Source organism: Macrobrachium nipponense, chromosome 7 (genome assembly GCF_015104395.2).
Source record: "Macrobrachium nipponense isolate FS-2020 chromosome 7, ASM1510439v2, whole genome shotgun sequence".
Taxonomy (NCBI): domain Eukaryota; kingdom Metazoa; phylum Arthropoda; class Malacostraca; order Decapoda; family Palaemonidae; genus Macrobrachium; species Macrobrachium nipponense.
The window spans coordinates 100,295,037-100,318,635 of record NC_061109.1 but is presented as its reverse complement, the minus strand read 5'-3'; the positions used below and the strand labels follow the sequence as shown (position 1 = coordinate 100,318,635).

Sequence of the window (23,599 nt, the reverse complement as noted above, 5' to 3'; positions counted from 1 at the left end):
TGCTTCCCTCTGCCAGAGTTGCCACTTCACTAATTTTGGTATGATCATTGGTGCTGTGAAGAGAGTTTGGAACCTAATCAGTCCTGTCAGCAGTGTGTTCCTTTCTAGCCTCAGAGCGCCTTCTTTGTGCTGGCCTGTGAGATTACGTCATCATGCGGGGGTACCACTCTTACAGCTGACATAGCTTCGATCAACACTGTGTTCAAGAGAAGGGCTACAAGTCTTCCGCTACCTTCGGCATTGGATTTTCTTGGTAAATTCTTTTGCTTTTCTTCATGTGTCATGTACTATGGAGGCCCTACGGTTGCTGTAGAAGATGAAGGAAGACCTTTTTTGCCATCTTTGCCTACCTCTTCAGTGCTCACCACCCATCAAGCTAGGGCTTGTTCCAGTGGAGCTTCTCTTCAAGATCCTACTGATCTCACCACCTGGTGCTCATTTTCCTCAGATTAGACGACTTGGAGAGATAACCAAAGTCTGATATTAGTTCAGGAATTTTCCCCAACTAGTGTCTTCTCCATTGTTTCTTTGGACACTTGGGTAGAGTGAGCAACCAACCTTCGTCCTGTTCATGGATTGTTTGCCCATTCGAGTTCTTTGATTTCGTAGAAATCTAAGACTCTTAAGGATCCTTCATATGTTTCCTACTCTCAGTTTTCTTTAGAACTCTGATTCATTGTATTTCTCCAGTTTGAAGTAACCTTGAAGTTTCTACAGTGCCCCCTCAGTCTGTCTGAGTTTGGCGCAGGATGACAAGGCTCCCATATAGAAGTCGAAGGTGGTCCGCTCTAAGGTTGCTGTTCCAGAGCCTCCCAGACGTTCTCCTCTTCTAGAGACTTCAGCTCGCCTCTTCTTCATCCCCATGGACGTGTTTCTGATAACAGCCATGGACATGAGGCTGTCGTCCATCATGTCTCCCATCATAGTAGTGCTTCTTCATCCTGTGACCAAGAAGTCTAGGCATTCATCTTCTTCTCCCGGATGTTCCCACATGCATTGTTCAATATCACATGACCGTGTACACGATTCGTTGCACGACACTGTATGTTTTGTCAAATGACTGTGTACATGATTCGTCACTTGACCATTTACATGGTTCATCGCATGACAGTGTACATTATTCACACCATTAATGTGTACGTGATGGAGGTCCTACTTTCATCGTTCTCCTTCCAGAATCAGGGGACAATACTCTTCTAGGCAGAGAGCGTGATCTTCTTCTCCATGACATTCACAATTGCATCGTTCAACATCACATGATTCGTTGCACGGCTGCATGCCAGTTCTCCCTTGTCAAAGGTGAATTCAAGACCTTATTCCTTCATTCGAGAGTGTAGCCCTTCTGGTGGAAGAGATGATGACCTACCCAATGGTAATTCAGCAAGTCTGTGCAATGCCTTTTAACCACAGCAAAAGACTGCTGGGAGTGCTCTTGGAAACTTCAGACAGATGTTCCATGCCTTCTACATATGAGTATGAGATTGATCTCCAACTGTTATGCCCACAACAAGTCAATGGATTCATTCTATCAAACCCGTACAGCATTCATTGTGGGAATTGAAAGTCTGTGTTACCCAGAACTTGAACCCTTCCCAGATAAGACAAATTCTTGTTTCATCTTTTATTTACTTTTGAATTGATCCTAAGAGAAAACTGACCTGACTGTTCTTCTTGGGATTCAGACTTTCTCAACTGGTTAGGGACTTGAGTCTAGACCAATGGTTCTCAAACTGGGGGTCAGCAAAGGCGTCTCAGGGGAACCACGAAAGGGTCACCAAATCCTATTGTTACATCATCCCCATACTTAGGCTATAATTAGGATTATTCTCACCATACAGTTTGGCATTTAATATATGCTACCAAATCAGGCCCCATCTGCAAAAATGCCGTTAATGCCAAATCTGGAAAATTTTAGTTAGCAGCAGTGAAGTACTCTACGAGTCTAATGTCTTGCTACAACACCGTATAAGCCAAATCCAGCTCTAAGTCTCTCAGAAATAAGGTTATGTAAGCCAGAAACAAGCAAGCAAAACATCAATAAGCGTAAAAGACACTCTGGTGAAGGATACGTTAGCAGTAGCAAAACCCAGAGACAAGTTGCAGCACGAAAGGTGTGCCCAACATGTAATTGCAAGAAAAAGTGTTTTCAAAGTGTTGGCGTTAATTATGTGAATAGCTTATTTTCTGAGTACTATAAGCTTGATTATAATTATACTTGCCAAAATGTCATTATTATCATTATGTATTTTTTATTATTAGTATTATTCTCTCAGTATTAATGCAAGAAAAATTTTTTTTTTCTTTTCAGTAAGGTTTAAGGCTACTGTTCATTCTTTTCACTATTTTTTTTCGTTTCATAATAGTCATCATATTAATTATTATTATTATTATTATGATTATAGAATGTTCAGCATTATAATTTGCAGCATTATAATTTTGATGAAAGTAGTTTGATTTTTCACAATATTGTGGGAGCTACCTTTGTTCGTTATTATTATTATTATTATTATTATTATTATTATTCTTTTTTTTTTTGCTCTATCACAGTCCTCCAATTCGACTGGGTGGTATTTATAGTGTGGGGTTCTGGGTTGCATCCTGCCTCCTTAGGAGTCCATCACTTTTCTTACTATGTGCACCGTTTCTAGGATCACACTCTTCTGCATGAGTCCTGGAGCTACTTCAGCGTCTAGTTTTTCTAGATTCCTTTTCAGGGATCTTGGGATCGTGCCTAGTGCTCCTATGGTTATGGGTACGATTTCCACTGGCATATCCCATATCCTTCTTATTTCTATTTTCAGATCTTGATACTTATCCATTTTTTCCCTCTCTTTCTCTTCAACGTTGGTGTCCCATGGTATTGCGACATCAATGAGTGATACTTTCTTCTTGACTTTGTCAATCAACGTCACGTCTGGTCTATTTGCACGTATTACCCTATCCGTTCTGATACCATAGTCCCAGAGGATCTTTGCGTGATCGTTTTCTATCACTCCCTCAGGTTGGTGCTCGTACCACTTATTACTGCAAGGTAGCTGATGTTTCTTGCACAGGCTCCAGTGGAGGGCTTTTGCCACTGAATCATGCCTCTTTTTGTACTGGTTCTGTGCAAGTGCCGGGCATTCACTTGCTATGTGGTTTATGGTTTCATTTTTCGTATTGCACTTCCTACATATGGGAGAGATGTTATTTCCGTCTATCGTTCTTTGAACGTATCTGGTTCTTAGGGCCTGATCTTGTGCCGCTGTTATCATTCCTTCAGTTTCCTTCTTTAGCTCTCCCCTCAGTAGCCATTGCCATGTGTCATCGCTGGCTAGTTCTTTAGTCTGTCTCATGTATTGTCCGTGCATTGGTTTGTTGTGCCAGTCCTCTGTTCTGTTTGTCATTGTCCTGTGTCTGTATATTTCTGGGTCTTCGTCTACTTTTATTAGTCCTTCTTCCCATGCACTCTTTAGCCACTCGTCTTCACTGGTTTTCAGATATTGCCCTAGTGCGCTGTTCTCGATGTTGACGCAGTCCTCTATACTTAGTAGTCCTCTCCCTCCTTCCTTTCGTGTTATGTATAGTCTGTCCGTATTTACTCTTGGGTGTAGTGCTTTGTGTATTGTCATATGCTTCCTGGTTTTCTGATCTATGCTGCGGAGTTCTGCCTTCGTCCATTCCACTAATCCTGCGCTGTATCTGATTACTGGCACTGCCCATGTGTTAATGGCTTTTATCATATTTCTGGCATTGAGTTTTGACTTGAGTATCGCCTTGAGTCTCTGCATATATTCTTTCCTGATCATGTCCTTCTATCTTGGTGTTTTATATCCCCTCCTTCCATTATTCCCAGGTATTTGTATCCCGTCTCATCTATGTGTTTGATGTTGCTCCCATCTGGTAGCTTTATCCCTTCAGTTCTCGTTACTTTGCCTTTTTGTATATTGACTAAGGCGCATTTTTCTATTCCAAACTCCATCCTGATGTCCCCAGATACAATCCTTACAGTCTGGATTAGGGTATCTATTTCCTTGATGCTCTTACCATACAGCTTGATGTCGTCCATGAACATCAGATGGTTGATTCTGTTGCCTCTTTTCTTGAGTTGGTACCCAGCATCCATCTTCTGTAGTACTTTTGTCATGGGAATCATGGCTACTACGAAGAGTAGTGGGGACAGTGAGTTGCCCTGGAAGATCTCTCTCCTGATATTAACCTCTGCTAGTCTTACTCCAGAGCTTGTAACTATTGTATTCCAGTTGCGCATTGTATTTTTGAGGAAGCTGATGGTGTTTTCCTCTGCCCCATATATTTTCAGGCAATCTATTAGCCATGTGTGTGGTATCATGTCGAAGGCTTTCTTATAGTCTATCCATGCCATGCTTAGGTTGGTTTTCCTTCTCCTACTGTTCTTCATTACCATTTGTCTATCAGGAGCTGGTCTTTTGTGCCCCTACACTTCCTTCTGCAGCCTTTCTGTCTGTTGGTGGGGGATGGTGTTTGTCTCCTCTAGGTAATTGTATAGCTTTTCACTATGTCTTTTTATACTAAGGATGTTCTTCCTGTGGTCATCCATTTGGGTGCATGGTGATTTGAGATACAATGCTGGAGTTGTTCTGCTATTCGTGGGTGTAGGGCCTTGAAGTTTTTGAGCCAGTATCCATGGACTTCATTGGGACCTGGGGCTTTCCAGTTTGGCCTTTTCTTTAGTTGGTGTCTGACTGTGTCTGTCGCGATCTCTGTGAATCTTTGTTTTATTCTCCCTGTTTCTTCTTCCTTGACTTCCTGGAGCCATGTTGCATGTTTGTTGTGTGATACCGGATTGCTCCATATGTTTTCCCAGAGTCTCTTACTTGGTTCGGCTTCAGGAATTTCTTGGTGGTTGTCTTCCCCCTCTTAGTTGGCTGTACAGTCTTTTCTGGTTGGTTCCGAATAGTTTGTTCTGTTGGTATTCCTTATTCCTGTTCATGTACCGTTGGATCTTATGTGCTTTGGCCTTAAGCCTCTGTTTTACATCTTCTATTGTGATGTTTAGTCCCCTCTCTTGTACTTTGTATTTCTCGTTGAGGTTCTGTGATGGTAATTGCTTCCTAGCAAAGAAAGATAAAGGAAAGGAGAACGCATTTTCGAGAAGTTCGGCAGTAAGGAGGCTTTCGCGCCCATGTTGGAGGCGCCTTTTCATCGCGGCTGTTCTGGAATCGTTGGGCGTGGTGTGGAGCGCAAAAACGCGCCAATGTGACATGAGAAACGCCGCGTTTTCTGATGCAATACCTCGTCTAGATTCATCTAAGAAATTCTAGCAATCTCGGGAACCTGTGACGCTCGCCGTAGGCTCCGCCCCCAGGATGCCGTATAAATACGACGGAGGAAGTAGGAGCAAACAGTGATCGTAAGAGGAAGAGATTGTAAAAGAGAGAGATCACCAGTTAGTAAGATCAGATTATCAGTGAGAGATCAGCAGCAGTGATCGTCAGAGAGAGACTAGAGACGAAGGAACCGACGAAGTATCAATCAATCAGACGAGTTGTTCGAGAGTTGGTTGGATATTGGTCTAATCGTCTTCAAGAGTGGACGAATTATTCCGTGTTATCGCGACGTCGAGCAGACTTCAGAGAAGGAAAGGTCCTGCTACAGGTTTTGGGGAAGTTCCTGCCGTACAAATAGACTAGTTTCTGCAATACGGAGGCGAGAGGATGTCTGCAATTGCCGCTCTACATTTATGAAGCCAGCGCGTCGAATTGCCAAATTGACTAGCAAGTATTTGAATTACCTCACTGTTCACCCAGTTCATGCAGTGTAAGATTCTATCTTTTTATGTAAATAGGAGATACCATTCTGCATTTACCTTTGTTAGTAAGCTTGTAAATAAACCTTTGTTGTGTCAGTGTTTCTTTCTATATTCGTATCCCCAGTTTCAACTGTTGGTGTTGAAATTTTTTTTTTTTATTATTTCATATCGAACCTGAAGCAGACCTCTCTCAGAGACCATAACATTGTGTCGACCCTTTCCAGGATATTTCGACACCGTAACATTGTCTCTGAGATCTCAGAGTCCGTAACAGGTTCCTCCCTTGTTTTCTTGCTTCTGCCATCTCTTTCAGTTTACTCAAGTCAGATCTCATCACCATGATTTGCTTTTCCAGGCACCTTTTCCAAGGAGGTTGCTGTTTTGGTTTCTGTTGGGTTGGTTGTGCTGGTGGTGTTGGTGTTCGAATCCCCATCAGTTGTGCTACTAATCTTGCTCCTGCATACGCCAAGTTATTTGTTTCTGTGATACTGGTGGTGTGTATTATGCCCATTATTTCATTGACCTCACTTGTTTTCTCCCTTAATTTCTTGGTGTTGTAGGCTTTCATGGAGGGGATATTTGTTCTCTCTGTATCTGGCTCCATCTATTGTCTAATCTTTTCTACCCATTCCGTCCTCTCTGTTACTTCGTCGGTGTTTCTTCGTGTGTAGTTGTTTGATACCTCATTATCCCTGTTGTCTTCTGTGGCATAGTCTCTCAGTTCGTCTTCGTGTAATTCATTGTCGTGTGACATTTCCCTTTCCAGTTCTTCTCTTTTTGTTGGGGAGAGCCAGTTCTTTTCCTTTATGTTCCTTACTTGGTCTGCCAGATGTTGACCAACCTTCTTCTATATCCTCTCTCCGTCGGGTTGCTTCTGATGTAGCATCTCCATATTTCCTTATTTTCTTCTCTTGTCCATTTCTTCCTTTGGCTTGCTTCTGTAGCTCCAATCTCAGGCTGTTGGTTACTGACGTTGTGGTGGTCAGTTGCTGGATGACGACCTCCAAGTACCTGACCGTCTTCCCCTTCAATTGGGTTGAATACCTGGCTGCCAGACGAAGCTCCTCTGTTGCCAGAGGTTCCATTTATGTCGTTATCGTTTATTCCTTCATATCTTAACATCATTGCTGAGTTTTGCTATTTAACCCACAGCTGGACCCTACCACATCAGGGATAAGTACTCGTTTACAGCTGAGTAGACTGAGGAAATTATGGTAAAGATCCTTTCCCAAGGAATCAACGCCGAGGAGAGCGGTCACCCATCCAACGACTGACCAGCCCCAATGTTGCTTAACCAGTCCATTGACAACCTAACCCACTCTGCCACGGCGCCACATATTATTATTATTATTATTATTATTATTATTATTATTATTATTATTATTATTATTATTATTATTATTATTATTATTGTCATATTTATTACTACTACTACTACTACTACTACTACTACTACTACTACTACTACTACTAACAGTGTGGTGTAGCCTGTCATTATTATTATAATGATGATAATAATAACACTAGAAATTGTTATTATTGATATTTTCTTACTATCATGCAACATAATGTGGATGAAAAATGTGTATTTTACACAATAAATAAAATTAGCAATTCAGCTGTTGTATATCAATGGTGAAACAGATGTGATTGTCTGTACATGTGTGTCTGTACACTATTTTTTATCATATTTTTTTCATTTCTTATAAATAAATAGCCTAGGAGTTAAGGCTTCGTTTGGTATATAAATATGTACGATAATCAATATATTTGTGTTAGCAATAATTCAGTGGCTCTTACTGAGTTTTTGCGGGTGGGGCCTCAAATGTTCTTTTGCTTGTGGAATACGTAGTCAAAATACAAAAATGCTTTATTCTTCACCACAATATGTGTCTTTCACTAGTTTTCTTATAAGAGAATAATGGTGAAAGAAAAAAAAAATATGGAAGTTATATGAATGTAAAATGGACTTGAGAATTTTATCATTCCAGGATAGGCGTAGGTATCAAGCAGTAAATATTATTGAGACACAAATAAAAAAAAACAGATTAATGATAAGTATACACATACACACACACCATTTTGCCTCTATCTGACCGTTTAAATGAGAGAAAGAGTAATAAAAACTAGCAAATACATTACATTACAACATTTCTTGCAGTCATTTTGTAAGTAAAAGGGAATACCCTATAGTATTTATTTTATAAAACCAATAATAGTACCAGGGATGTAGTTAAATTATAGTGCAAAACCAAACGATGGTATCATGCGTGATACAAAGGGGCCAAATGACTGTAGGCCGACTTGATTTATTTATATAGCACATCACAGCAACCAAATTATTGTTGTGTGTGTGTGTGCGTGTGTGTGTCACTAACAATTACTAACACAGAATAGAAAATAAATTAAATAAAATTAATATTTAGAATGGTATCCCTGTACAGTCCTAAAGTCAGTGCACTGACGCATGTTGCGAAATGCAGTGGTACGTTCTGAACCGTCCTACTATTATCACTACCAGTGGTGATACCTACTCTAGGTACACACTGTAAGAATTATTAATTACTATCTCATTGTTACAAGTTTATTATTCCCCTTTTTCAGTTTTATAATGGCTCAAAAATAAAAGATGAGATATGATGATTCATATTTGAAATTAGGTCTTATTGTAATGACTTGTAGAAGGAAAGAGAAACCACAGTGTGTTTTGTTGTCTGAGGTGTTGGCATCTACTTCTTTAAAGTCCAGCAAGTTAAAGAGACACTGGGAAATGAAGCATCCCAGTTCAATAAAAAAAAATATGTAGACTTCTTCAGACGCAAAGCCAAACAATTGCACAAATCCAGGTTTGATAACACAGGTTTCTTTTCACAGAACAACAAGTCTAGTTTAATTGCCTCCTATTAGGTTTCAAGGAAAATAGCTGTTGCCAAAAAAACCCATACCATTGGAGGACAGCTGATATTACCTTGCTGCAAAGATATCATACTAAATGTGTTTGGAAGTTCTGAACTTAATAAGCTGAAGCATGTCCCCCTGTCAAAAGATACTGTAAGGTGTAAAGCGGAGTTGTCTGATAACACATTGTCGCAGGCGATCCTTCAAGATTCACAATTCGATTTTCAACTTTTTTGCAATCCAGCTTGATGAAACGACAAATATTTCCAACTTAGCCCAACTTTGCATCTATGTACAATATGTACATGACAAGCACTTGGAATACAAATTTTTGTTTTATGAAATGCTTGGGTGTTGTTCTGCTTCTCAAACTTTGGTTAAGCAAATATTGCCAGATATTACTGATATACATTGCACTATTTGTTGCCAAGCATTAACAATGAAAACCATGCCTGGTGAGTTGAGCAATGCTCTCGGTGAAATGATTAAAGCAGTTAACTTTATTAAGCTGATTAAAGCAGACAACTTTATTAATGAAACACAATTAACTCTCGTTTGTTTTTTGCATTATGCAAAGAAAGTGATTCTGAATTTGAGACACACTTAATACATTCACACACAAGGTGGCTTTCCAAATGGAAGTATTAAAGTGAGTTTTTGTAGTACGTGATGAGAAATACAGCAAATTTTGGTAGACAATAAGCCAGACTTCCACGAAAAATTCTTATATGCCTGTCCGACTTCTTATATGCCTGTCATTTTTGGTAGTATCTGAATCCATGAATTCCACCAGTTTGTCGCTGCAAGGAAATCACAGAGCTCCATTGACATGAAAAATTACTGCTTTCAAAATGATTGTACGTTTTGGCCAAAAAACATTTTGTTCCATATAGGCTGCATTTTCTTATTAATTAATTGGCTGTCAAATAAAAATTAAGCTTTTGTTTCAGTAGATTAAGATTTCCATTTTTTTAATATATAATCTGGTTTCCAAAAAAAATAGCTTTGTTTCAGTACCTTAACCCTTAGTGGACGGGCTAAAAATCAATATGCAGCTCCCCAGGCCGGGTAAACTTTGAGGTCAGCCAATTTACGAAAAAACACATCAATGGAAAGAGGAACATATGCAAATGCATATGGGAAAAGAAAATAGATTGTATAAAATTTTCCCTACCTTCCACAAGAAGTTGAAAATCACTATTTACATCCCCTTGTGGAGCCTCTTTTTCAAGACAATCGTAACTTAGCCAACTTATATATGTTTTTTCTAATGAATAATTTTATTTTATTTTGTAAAATTATAATTACAGCTCATATAATATCAAAACAGATAAGAAATAAAGTCAGTAACAAATTCTAAGCATATTTGTTGAAAAATATTTATGTAAATTTACCGAGAATCAAGATTCAGTAACGTGTTTTATTTGTACATTTTTTGTAATATTTATTTGCATTTTTCTTTGCATAATTACATTTACAACCAACATACTATGGTAAAAAGCAAGAACAAAAACCAACAGCAACCCCTTGGTATATTTATGAGCAAATTTACAAAAAGATGTCAAGTGAGACAGAGACGCTGTTGAAGTATTGTCTTAACCCCTTCTTTACCGGGTGGGTGAGCAGAATGTAAACATTGCGTTCGCTGCCGAACTGAATCTCTTGGTAGTGACTCCAGTTTGGAGGGGTGCCGATCGTAAAAATATTTGCCAAAAATACACTAATCAAGACAGGCTAATGAAATTATCAGGTATTATTAGCACTATAATAACGCATTATTCTCTGTTAGTTTTATCATCCTACAGGAAAATAAATGATTTTATGAAAAAAAATGTGAAACTCAGTGTCCCTTGTACAAGGGACACTAGTGGTCGGTGAGAAAACTACGGTCTTGAATAGAAATTCGGTCTTACAGAATGTTGGTATATCGCACCTGGAACATGCACATAAAGTATTATCAAAATAGAACAGTAAATAAGCACGTAATTACAAAAAAAAGAGCAAAAACTAAAGCGAAAGCCCCGCCAATAAATATGGAAATCGCAAATTTTATAGTATATCTTTCAAAAATTGGTCGGTGTCATTTTCTACGTTTTCTAAGATTAGTTTCATCACAGAAAACAACTTTAGGGACATCAGGGGTATCTAAACTAATTTTCCAAGTTTCTTGTCCTCAGAAAAAATCGCTTTTTCACTTTTTCTCTGGTTTGGTTTTTTATATATAAAGTTACTATAAGGCTTTATTTCTACCTTCATTTATCTGGTGTTCATATCTTTTATTTGTAAAATGTAATAAGTGAATAAATAAATAAATACAGTAAATGATGATACAACTGGTTTTTTACTTGGGTAGAAGTTATTACATGTTTACGCTTGTCTGGTTTTGTGATTTTTTGTTGAGACGCAGTTCATCTGTCACCTACACACTACTATAAGCAGTAATAATATTTTTTTGGGTTCATCATACGTCTGGCATCGTGTCATACTGTTTATTTTGCTCCAAACTCTTCAAACCGAAATTACAGAATGATTGGAAGTCCCTATCTGAAAAGAGGAGTTTTGGTGGTACTATGCGTACCACCTTTATGCAACCGGTGCGGTGTAGTAGACTTGAATGGTGGTACCCACCTACCTCCAAACAAACTTTCGGTAATGAAGAGGTTAAGAAGCCATGAACAAATTTGTCAATAGATGGTGTTGTTGGAAGGTGTCAGTTTAACTTCCAGTTTTTAATCCTTGGGTAGTTGGTGTTCTTATCATCCAAGGTATAGAGTGAATGTGTAAATCCTGACAGATAACTACCAAAGCAGCCCTCCACTGACCGACTTGTAAGCTTCTATTGTGTTTTGTTAAAATTTCATTTGTTTATTGTCTTTTGTCTGTTTTTATATAATCATATAAAGCTATAAGTTAATGTTAGGGGTTCTGATGCAGTGTTAATGTATTTACAGAATCCCTCTCTCTTGCCTAATTACTGTAAGGATATTGGTCCCATACATCTGACTTGTACAGTATTGCCTTGCTTGATGTCGGCTCCAATGCAGCGTGTCTCTAATCAACGATTTCTTATAATGCTGTGATCTTTGTTTCATTAATATTTCCTTTGACATATCTTGTATATGTATGTTGATATAAGGGTATATTTGCTGAAGTATAATTGTAAAATATATTTTGCATTCTAATTGACATCCGACTGAACCTATGTAAATTGCCCATTAAGATCTCATAAAACTAAAATCTTGACAGACACTACATTCTCTCTTGAAGTCAGAAGCAGAACTAAAGTCCTGAGACGCCAGATTCGTGATTTTAGCCAGTTGCCATTAGAGAATTTATGGGCTATAGAAATATTAGCACCTCTTTCCCGCTTGATTCTTTCCAAATCAATGGTGCTTTATATTGCTTCTCTACAGGATCAATCCATCTCACCCTACTCCTGAGAAGCTATCCGTCCATTAGGGTTAATGTTACCATTTTCTGAATATATAACAGTTTGATAAAAATGTGTTGTTTCAGTAACCGTACAGTAATGTTAATTGTAATTAATTTTTAAAATGTCCTCTGAGCAATCTAAAACTTGTAAGGAGACTGCCATGCGAAAAATCTCACGATAGCTTGAGAACCACTGGTCTAGACCAAGAAGGCTTTAAGGCAAAGAATGAATGAGGAACTACTAGCCTTTCTAATTTAGCATAGCCTAAGTGGTTGAGTTCTTAGCCTAGCAAGTGGTTGCATTCTCAGCCTAGCCAAAGAGGTTAAGTTCTTAGCCTAGCCTAAGAGGTTAAGTTCTTAGCCTAGCGTGTGGTTGAGTTCTTAGCCTGGCCTAGTCTAGCCAGTTGAACCTGCCTTTACCATCTTTAGCCTAGCCTAAGTGGTTGAGTTTTTAGCCTAGCCAGTGGTAGAGTTCTTAACTTAGCCCAGCTAGTTCGAAACTACCTTAGCCATCCTAGCCTAGTCAAGTAGTTGAGTTCTTAGCCTAGCATAGCCTGGCCTAGCTAGTTCAAACCTTCCTTTCCATCTTAGCTTAGCCTAAGTGGTTGAATTCTTGTGTAGCAAGTGGTGAGATTCTTACCAAGCCTTGTTGGTTTGAGCTTATGTTTATTGGGCAAGCCCTTCGATTTCCCAGAGCATGTTCTTCTGCTTCACGAATTCTGCAAGAAAATCTTCCCATTCTTCAAGAGTTTGGGATTGGGTTAGGTTGGGTTTAGTTCGGTTCCCAGTTGAACCTTCCTTTTCTATCCAAGGAACCTGATCAGTAATGTATCTCAATATCCTAGTGTTCTTGTCTCTGCAACAGTTAAGATTCATCTTAGCTCAGGAATGTTGCCATGATGTAAAATTTTTAATTAATTTGTTTTTTCACAGCTAACAAGCCTTCGGTCTTTACATTAGGATAAGTCTTCTGGCGCCAGCTGGAAACTGGTTAAAAACAATAAACAATGTATATGCAAGTAATATGTGGCAGCTGTCATCTGATATGTAGCCGAGGTAGAAGCGAGTCAGATATCACAGCTGATGTTTCCTTTTTAATTACGTACCATAAAAATATTTCAAATGCAAATTTGTAAATGTTGGCAAGATACTGTGCTATTGCACGTACATGCCCTATTCACACAATTGCATTTATCCTCTGGTTTATACAAAAAAAAAAAGAAATTACAGTAAAAATATAAATTAGAATAGCATAAAATATAGAGAAGTGAAGGAGTGTTAGGCTTCTCTCTCTCTTCTGTGCTGTATCTTTTCTTGGCTTTGTTTTTGCTTTACAACTGTACATTGGAAAAATCAAGCATAAAAACACAATGAGGATGGTGTAAAATGTAAATAAAGTGAAAAAGTGTGTATGTTTTACCATGTAAGCTTCAATGGAAGCATACTCAGTTCTCTCTCTCTCTCTCTCTCTCTCTCTCTCTCTCTCTCTCTCTCTCTCTCTCTCTCTCTCTCTCTCTCTCTCTCACACACACACACACCATATCTAAGTACTGTAAATACCCTTTAATAAAATATGAGTTACTATACCATAAACATAAACATAAAACAAATATTCTAGCAAGTCACATGTCTATGTAGCCCTCATTACCAATCCAATGCTGTCATGAAAACTTAAGCCAAAATTTCTACATTTTCTAAGAGAAAATATAGAAATATACAAGGGGAGGAAAGTATTAAATAATATATATAAAGCTTCCAGTCTCTTATTGGTATTCTGACCAAAGACCAGTTTTCTTTATTTATATCAAAATTATCATCAACAGGAACTAAATAAGACAAGACCATCAAATCCAAATTCTCAACTCTTTCTGAGCTGACTTGGCGTTTGTTATTGAAGGTCTATGATTCAACTAAGCTGACCCATGAGAAGCCAATTTGCAGACACAGCTAGACAACCTGGTAAGAGAGGCAGTTCTTTATACAAAAGTGAAAATGGAAAAATGAAAAAATGAACCAACCTGGAGGTAATGGTTGCTGGGAATAATAACCTTGCTGCTGCTGTGGTGGCTGCTGCTGACTAAACCCTGTTCCCCATTGTGCTGGATTAGGTCCAGTGAATCCAGGTCCACTTGGGTAGTTCATATTAGGCATAGTTGGCTGAAAAGAAAAACAATTTGGAACTGATGAACATAAAAGTACCAATAAAATGTTGATGGAAAAGCAAATGGGAACAATGTATTTTTTTGCATTAATCACTCGTCACCACAGAGAGAGAGAGAGAGAGAGAGAGAGAGAGAGAGAGAGAGAGAGAGAGAGAGAGAGAGAGAGAGATTTAACACAACACAAATGACAAAGCCATTCATGTCATACTTATAATAGATTTGGAAAAGCAAATATTGTTTACCAATTTTTTAATTCGAAACGTATCAATGAGTCAATCTAAAAAACTTTGTAAACTCTACTGGTAACTAATACAGCTTCTAAACAGAAAATCAGCACAACAGGAAATTTACAGTATTTCTGGACTTCAAGAATTCTCATGGTTGCGAACACAATACACAAAATAAAATCAACACATTACCATGATTTGTCAGCAGAAATGTACAAAAAATTATAAAAGATGCTTATTCTAAAAGTGAGACTCAGATGTCAAGTCCCATTTTACTTACTCTTATTGTAAACCAATCTTCAAGAACTGCAACAAGAAGAAAAGGGAGAGAAAAAGGACTTACACTACATAATATCTAGCATCTACGAAATATAAGAAAAATGGCCCGAAATATATCATGTTTATAAGAAATAAAACTGATGCAACTATTTCTGGGCTCAGCTCGTGTCGCTGCGCGAAATATCCTTTAATCTATTATTTCTAGGGTAAATGTACTAACACATACCAGAGAATAAATAAATAAAGAAAAGGTCAGTACAACTGACTCGCTCACCCTCCAAGAGGGTGTCGGTATGAACACTATGGCGAGTGAGACCACTACCACGAGCCGATTGCCAATAGAAATCTCCTTCCTTTTCAGTTAGCGCACACTGTATACACGTGCCCTTTTTTACTCTGTGTTATTTGTGCCCTAATTTTGGATTTATTTATCATGGAGCGTGCAGCCATCGCTGCAGCTAAGTTAAGTACTCAATGTTTATTGCTATTTGGTTTTTTCCGTCCCTGAGCCCGTATTTGCCGTTTTTTAGGTATAAATACGAACTCTAGGTCGGAAGCATGGCAGCATGGTTCTGCCTCGTGGCGGGTTCGTTCTTGGTCTCCCATACCCAGAACATTCCCTTACTTTAGTACGCTCTATTTTTAATCATCCTATTTGTTTTAGGGTACAGTCTACACGGTTTATGTCATGCATGCATGTCTTTTTACCTTATGTAGGCCCCTTCTATCCAGACCCTAGCCACGGCTCTTAGTATCGGCCCCGGCTAGCTTTGAGTGGTAGACTTTCCTTCGGGTTAGTCGTACACTCCTGGATTTTTTCTCCTACTATTTTTGTTTTCTTTCTTTATTTCAATGATTTATTTATTTTATATTTTACTATGTTTATGTTAGTGTAGGCGTCTGGCTTCACTTAGCCTAGGTTATGGCTCATAGGGCCCATATGCTACCGCTCTTCAGTTCGGTTGCTTCCCGATAGCATCTCTCTGATCAGCCGGTTGTGTTTTCTAGGCCTTATTGTTTCATTGTTTTGTTGTTACCGCCCCGTGGTCACTACGTGATCACGGAGCAGCCAGACGCCTGTCCAGTCATCTTCCCCCCTCCCGCTCTTCCATAGAGCCGGGGGGAGGGTTGGTCTGCCCACGCTCGCTCCGCATACCCGAGCCTGCCTCCCTCTCCCCCCAGGCGGAGGGAGTAGAGGGACGGGACAGACCCAGACTGGACTCGACCTCTCCAGCTTCTCGGTCCGGCCGGATGGTAAGGTTGGGGGACTGGCCTTTCCCCCCTCCGTCGCTACTCCGTCGCTCCGTTGCTAGCGCGGGAGTCTGTGTGGCCCTCTCGCCCTTTCCACCTTACTGGGGCTCCTTTTCTACCGGAGCCCCGGCATCCAAGTGGAAAGGTGCTAGTCCACCCCAGCAGGGTGGACCGAGGCATACAGTTGGTCTCTACTAACCCCTCCGTTGCGCTGAGTCGCGACACGCTCCGCCACGCACTGGACTTAGTCCGGTACGTTCGAATTTTATAGGTTTAAGAATCTGTTATGTTAAACTAGTAAGTTTATCTTAAGCTACCTTAAACCATCCCCCTCCCTTATCTGCCTCACCGGATCTCTCCGGGGTTATAGCCTATTCAGGCGTTAAGGGAGGGGTTATGCTCAAAATTTTTCCGAGCTCCGGCATGCAACGGAGTTCTTCATTCTGTCCTTTAGCCTGTAAGTGATAGCCTTTAAGATACTCATGTGTCTTTTCACTTACAGACCACCAACTGTGAGCATCCGGGATGCGCCGCCACACTTCAAGATCCCTGTGGACATGAAGTTTGCCGGTCCCATGCTCCATGCGCGACTCCGCACGGGGACCTCCAGGGCTCTGGTATCACGAGACATGCACCATCTGTTATGATCTGGTGAGCCACCAGCTTTTTAGACGGGGTAAGTATTCCAACTCCGTTAGCCATCCCCAATTTGTTATAGTTCTTAAGTTTTCTAAATTCAATCTTTCTTAAACTTAAGATAAAAATACAAGGGGTTTTTGGTTATCCCCTATAATTTTAAGTTAAGCTTTTTTTAATTTTAGTTTAGTTTTAAGTTTAATCTTAAAATCTAATAAATACCCTCTCTTCCAGGCTCCGGCTGTGAAGGATACCGCACTGGCAACCCTGCGGGCCTGGGTCGGCGGTTTTGGGAAGAACGCCGCCAAGGGTATGCCCTACATTCTTGAGAAGAGGTTGGCGGTACTGATCTTCCCCGGAGGCAAGTCAACGGGCTACGTCGACCCAGCAGAGGCGGCCCCGACTATCGCTTTCATTCAACAACAGCTCGCTGCCTCGTTGACGGATCCAGGCCAGGACATCTCCTCGGAAGTCGCGACATTGGATCTTAATATCGAACCCATGGTAGGTGTAGACGACCTGTTGGTCGAGGTAGGTACGTTGGACGCCCAAGGGATGCCCTTGGGTGCCACTGGATCTTCTACCCCACCCCTGCAACCTCTCCATCCTTCCAAGGCTTTACAGGTACAGAATTGTATACTTCTCCTGATGCTTCCCGTTAGACCCACCCAGGTCAAAGGTCAAGCAGTAAAAACCTTGACTAAGACGTCGTCGTCGTCTAAAAAGACGGCGTCGGCGTCATCTTCATCTCGTAAGTCTCCGGCTAGAAATCCCGGAGCAGAGAGGTCTAAAGCTTCTGGGTCCGGCTCTAAATCCTCTAGGAGTAGATCCTCCAGGGAGAGATCACACACTCCAGCGGAGTCAACAGTTCCACTACCTCTGGTTCCGGTTCAGAGGCCACCCGTTCCACCTCCGCAGCAGCTCGGCTTTGGATTCCAATGCTGGTCTATTGCAACAAGTGGGCGATCTGGTTGGTTCTCTGAAAACCAGTATGGAACGGATGTTCTCCCGGTTGTCTGATAGGATCAACTCTCAGGACAACATTATAGCCGGACTGAGTCAAGCTCCACTAGCTTCTCCCCCACCTTTCAGCACAGGGGGAGCGCAATTGCCTCCGTATGACTCTCTACCTCCGTTCTCTATGAACAATCCTTGGAGAGTAGCGTCATACGCCCCCTTCCAAGACGGGCTTATCTCTATCCCGGAATGTGGAACTCGGAGGATTGAAGACTTCGAGTTCTACCCGGAAGACCTTCAGCCTCCGTTCATCGGCTACGCCAGGCTCACCGCCTCGGCCATGACTCGAGACGATAAGGTACCGAAAGAGACAGTCCTCTATTCACGAGACCAGGCTCAGAGAGAATGGCTCAGGTGTCTAGAGGACATGGACTGTTCCAACACGAAGATACAACCATTTAAGAGTCCTTTTACGATCTTTACAATGGAAGAGAGTACCCCGCTCCCTTTCTTGACAAAGATCGCTACGACCACCATTCCAGCGGGGGGGCACCCAGAAGGGGATTCGATGCCTCAGCTGAAAGAAGCGGACCCTACGTCTCCTTTACTTCCCTCAGCCGGTGAGTTGTGGGAAGATCTGCCCAACACATTTTCGGCGGGCAAACTCAAACCAGACTGTGCTATGGAGCAGTTTGGTGAGAAGCTGCCTAGGCTTCCAGATAGCCTCATTCCATGGCAGAATTTGATGCCAAATCTAGGTTAGCCAGGTCTATCAATACCATGGCCATGACCGAGGTGGCTACCATTTCCTATGGTTCTGAGCCACTTTTTAAGCTCCTCACCAAGTCTCTGACTCAAACGGTGCAGTCTGATATGTTTGAGTTCGCCACGGCTAGAACAAACTGTAGAAAACATGTCCTCCAAGAAGCAACGATTCGGCATGAACCGAATAAGTTGCTTACATCGAGCATCTGGGGAGCAGACCTCTTCCCAGAGGCGATGGTGAAGGAGGTACAGGCAGAGGCTACAAGACTAAACCAAAGCCTTAAAGATCGTTGGGGTCTTACGGCCAAGAGACGCCAAGATCAAGTGGTCAAGGGTAAGGCTCAAAGGAAACCCAGACGTTTCCAGCCTTACCAGAAGAAACAGCCACGCTTTACTCAGCCGGTTCCAGCTGTCCCGTTGGTGCAAGCAGCCCAACCTTCTACCTCCAAGGCTCAGTCGCAGCCAATTTATGTTATTTCCCCCCAGCCTCAACCCTCCACCTCTTACGCTTCTCTCCAGCCTTCAATCAAGTCTTCGAGGGTCAGGCTTCCCAGAAGTATGACCGCTCGGGTTAAGGGAGGCAGAGGTAAGCGATCCTTTCGTGGTAGAGGATCGGGAGGGTCCTTTAATAGAGGAAAAGCATTTCAAGGGGAGGCCGAGGAGGCTACCAACATCAATGAGGACTTTCAGGTAGGAGGGAGGCTGTTTCACTTCCGCCACCGGTGGAATTTCAGCAAGTGGGCACAGAGCATTGTGTCAAAAGGCCTGGGTTGGAGTTGGGTAGCGGACCCGCCCCCATCCAGACCTTTCCGCCAACTTCCATCCAAAGAATTGACGGAGTATGCGGAGGACCTCCTTCAGAAAGGAGCTATAGCGAGAGTCAACAGATTAAAATTTCAAGGACGCTTGTTCAGCGTTCCAAAGAAAGGCTCACAAAAAAGAAGGGTAATCTTAGACTTGTCCCGCTTAAACTTAGCCATTCGCTGCGACAAGTTCAAGATGCTCACGATCTCGCAGGTACGGACCTTACTTCCCCGTGGGGCCGTCACCACCTCTATCGATCTTACAGACGCTTACTATCATATCCCTATTGCAAGACACTTCCGTCCGTATCTGGGCTTCAAGATAGGAGACCAGACATTCTCCTTCAAGGTAGTTCCTTTCGGGCTCAACGTAGCACCCAGGGTGTTCACGAAGTTGGCGGAAGTAGTAGTTCAACAACTAAGATCGCAAGGGGTTATGGTAGTAGCGTATCTCGACGATTGGTTGATCTGGGCTCCAACAGTCGAGGAATGCCACATAGCAACACTGAAAGTGATTCAGTTCCTGGAATATCTAGGCTTCAAGATAAACAGGACCAAGTCAAGACTCACTCCAGAGTCAAACTTTCAGTGGCTGGGCATCCAATGGAATCTATCCTCCCATACTCTGTCGATTCCATCAGCCAAGAGGAAAGCAATAGCGAAGTCAGTAAAGCAATTTCTGAGTCACAAACTTGCGTCAAGAAGAACTCAGGAAAGGATCCTGGGTTCACTCCGTTTTGCATCAGTGACAAACATCTTGATGAAAGCCAAACTGAAAGACCTAACCAGAATCTGGCGCTCACGAGCAAATGTCAGGTCCAGGGACAAATTATCCTCAGTCCCTCAGATTCTACGGAATCGACTTCGCCCGTGGGCGAAAGTCAAGAACTTATCGATATCAGTGCCCCTTCAGTTTCCTCCTGGGGCGGGGATTACCATCCACACGGCGCTTCATTTAAGCGGTTGGGGAGGATATTCCCAGTTCAAGAAAGTTCAGGGAACTTGGTCACCTCAGTTCCGTCAGTTCCATATAAACGTACTGGAAGCAATGGCAGTGTTCTTGACTCTAAAAAGGTTACGTCCGCCAAAGTACTCCACATAAAGCTAGTCTTGGACAGCGCAGTGGTAGTACATTGTATAAACAGGGGAGGCTCCAAATCACGTCATCTAAATCATGTCATGGTAGCCATCTTCTCCCTGGCGGACAAGTTCAGTTGGCACCTCTCCTCCACCCATATAGCTGGAGTGAGAAACGTCATAGCAGATGCTTTATCCCGATCAGTACCTCTAGAGTCGGAATGGTCACTGGACAACAGTTTCGTTCCAATGGATTCTTCAGAGAGTCCAGGCCTACAAGTGGATCTCTTCGCATCCCAAGCGAACCACAAACTCCCATGTTATGTGGCCCCCAACCTGGACCCTCTGGCCTATGCCACGGACGCCCTGGCCCTAGACTGGAACAACTGAGAGAAGATTTATGTCTTTATTCCAGTGAATCTTCTCATGAAGGTACTGAACAAACTCAGGACATTCAAGGGTCAAGTGGCTCTAGTAGCCCCAGAATGGCCGAAGAGCAATTGGTACCCTCTAATTCTGGAACTGGGTCTTCGCCCTCTTCGGATTCCCAGTCAAAGGCTCTCCCAGTCAGTGCAAACGAAGACTGTGTTCGCTTCCTCAGGAATTCTAAAAACCCTAACTTTATGGATTTCATGAAGTTTGCAGCGAAAAGAGATGCGAATATTGACCCTCAAAACATTCTCTTCTTGGAATCCGATAAAAGAGATTCAACTTTGAGACAGTATGATGCTGCTGTCAAAAAGTTAGCAACCTTCCTGAGAGAATCAGATATTAGAATCATGACAATCAATTCAGCTATATCCTTTTTCAGGTCTTTATTTGAAAAAGGCTTAGCAGCTAGCACCATTACGACAAACAAGTCAGCCTTGAAAAAGATTTTTCAATTTGGTTTCAACATAGACTTGACAGACTCCTACTTCTCGTCTATTCCCAAGGCTTGTGCTAGACTTAGACCTTCTGTAAGGCCTACGTCAGTATCATGGTTCTTAAATGATGTTCTAAAGCTGGCTTCAGAAACTGATAATGACACATGTTCATTTATAATGCTCTTAAGAAAAACTCTATTTTTATTAAGCTTGGCCTCAGGAGCTAGAATTTCAGAACTGTCGGCATTATCCAGAAACCGGGATCATATTCAATTTCTTCCCACAGGGGAAGTGCTACTTTCTTCGGAACGTAGTTTTATAGCAAAGAATGAAGATCCTTTGATGAGGTGGGAACCATGGAAGGTAGTACCCCTTCCACAAGATATATCTCTTTGCCCAGTATCGACCTTACGAGCCTTTCTGTCTAGGACCTCCTCATCCTCATCGGGTCCTCTCTTTAAGAGAGAAAAAGGTGGTACTTTATCTATTAAAGGCATCAGGCAGCAGATCCTGTACTTTATTAAATAAGCCAATCCTGACTCTTTTCCAAAAGCACATGATGTCAGGGCAGTAGCCACCTCAATTAACTATTTCCAACATATGAACTTCGATGAGTTGAAAAAATATACTGGAATGGAAAATCGCCGACAGTATTTAAACGTCATTACTTAAAGTCCTTGGAAGCTCTGAAATTTTCAGCAGTTGCGGCGGGTAACATAGTTTCCCCCGACTCTGCCTAATCTTTAGTAGAAGATCCAGTCCTCCTTTCTACCTGTCTCACCCAACAGTTCGTCTATGCCTGCCTTGTTCATCTACGGTTACCTTTGTTTCTTAGTGCTTTTATGATGGATATGGTGGGTGTCCCTTATTTTTTTGCTAGGGACACTCACAATCGATTGTATATATTGATCTCTTTGATGTGATCCCCTTATTTTTATGCTAGGGGATACATCTTATTTACAATGGTTACGGGTTTTGTATATTAAGTCATATACATTCCTTCATATATTTTTATTATTGAAGTTTGTTCTGTTCAAGTTATTGTCATAATTGCTTTAGAGTTCTTGGTACATATCAATACACAGATACTACTTTTAAACATATATTCCATGTAAGCCCTATATATATGTAAATTACGTTAATTTAAGAAATATTATTAGCATTAAGTTTAATTTAAGCAATATTTCTAATTTTGTATCATTGTGTATATGTATCTTTATTAGCAATTATATTCTTTTCTTTTATTTTATCTTTTATTTGAGACCCTTTTGTTTTGTTGAATTTTCTTTACAATCTTGTGCTATTTCTCTGGTACGATTTCGCGCAGCGACACGAGCTGAGCCCAGAAAAGGGATTTTGACGTAAGGAAAAATCTATTTCTGGGCGATTGGCTCGTGTCGCCAGCGAAATCCCGCCCTACCCATCCCATCGCTCAAGATTGTCTGCTAACTTCAGGATGGCCACCAGAGGCGCAGCAGTCGGCAGCATGGGATGGAGTAGTAGTAGTTGCTGCCCACTCTGTGGGTCGGCTCTCCTCTTGTGGGGATTTTGTAGTGGGAGATTTCTATTGGCAATCGGCTCGTGGTAGTGGTCTCACTCGCCATAGTGTTCATACCGACACCCTCTTGGAGGGTGAGCGAGTCAGTTGTACTGACCTTTTCTTTATTTATTTATTCTCTGGTATGTGTTAGTACATTTACCCTAGAAATAATAGATTAAAGGATATTTCGCTGGCGACACGAGCCAATCGCCCAGAAATAGATTTTTCCTTACGTCAAAATCCCTTTTATGAGGGAACCAAATGAAAGCTGCTCAACTTTGGTTGCTAGTATTTCCTTGGTGATTAGGTGAAGCTTTAGTATGTGACTTTTGACATAGTACTCAAGTTTTCGTCAACCTGAGAGAATCCACGAAGGCAGTTTAATCAGCTGTCTGTAGCTAATTTTCACAACCAGTAAAACAGTAAAAAAGAAAAAAACTTGAACCACTATGGTAAATAGATGAAATTTCCTTCATCTAACAAAGGTATAGCAAGGCAGATTGAATTGACTCTGATCTTGGAGATGGTTATTGTAAGGATTATATACTACTGGTATGCTTCTAATCAGGGAATGTCCAATAAGGTGTTTGCACGAGTTAAAGCAAATAAAAAAAAAGAACATAAGAAAACAAAGCTTGCAACTAAACATCAGAAGGTTGATAATGTACACAATAAAAACAAAAATCAGGATAATTAATGGATTACTGTACAAGAGTGCTGTAATACAAGACTTCTGATCTCACTAAGATCTAAAGCCTCATATGCTCACCAAATAAATACTCCAGGAGGAATACTTGAAAAAAATTAGGCTAACAAGTGATATGTGTGCCAAATTACTTTTCTAAAGACAGAAGATGTGAAAGGACATAAGCTCTTGTGCAAAGCATAGTGGACAAAATACAGTTTTCAAGTGAGAACCACGGGATCCTAAAGTAT

General features: G+C 41.2%; 1 protein-coding gene across 1 annotated transcript in view; it reads right to left on the bottom strand.

The window, feature by feature from the left end:
- LOC135217784 (mediator of RNA polymerase II transcription subunit 12-like protein) overlaps positions 1-23,599 on the bottom strand; it is a 375,610-nt gene that overhangs the window by 22,904 nt on the left and 329,107 nt on the right. The window contains 1 exon segment of the mRNA XM_064253813.1: positions 14,119-14,257. Coding sequence (XP_064109883.1) covers positions 14,119-14,257 — 139 coding nt within the window.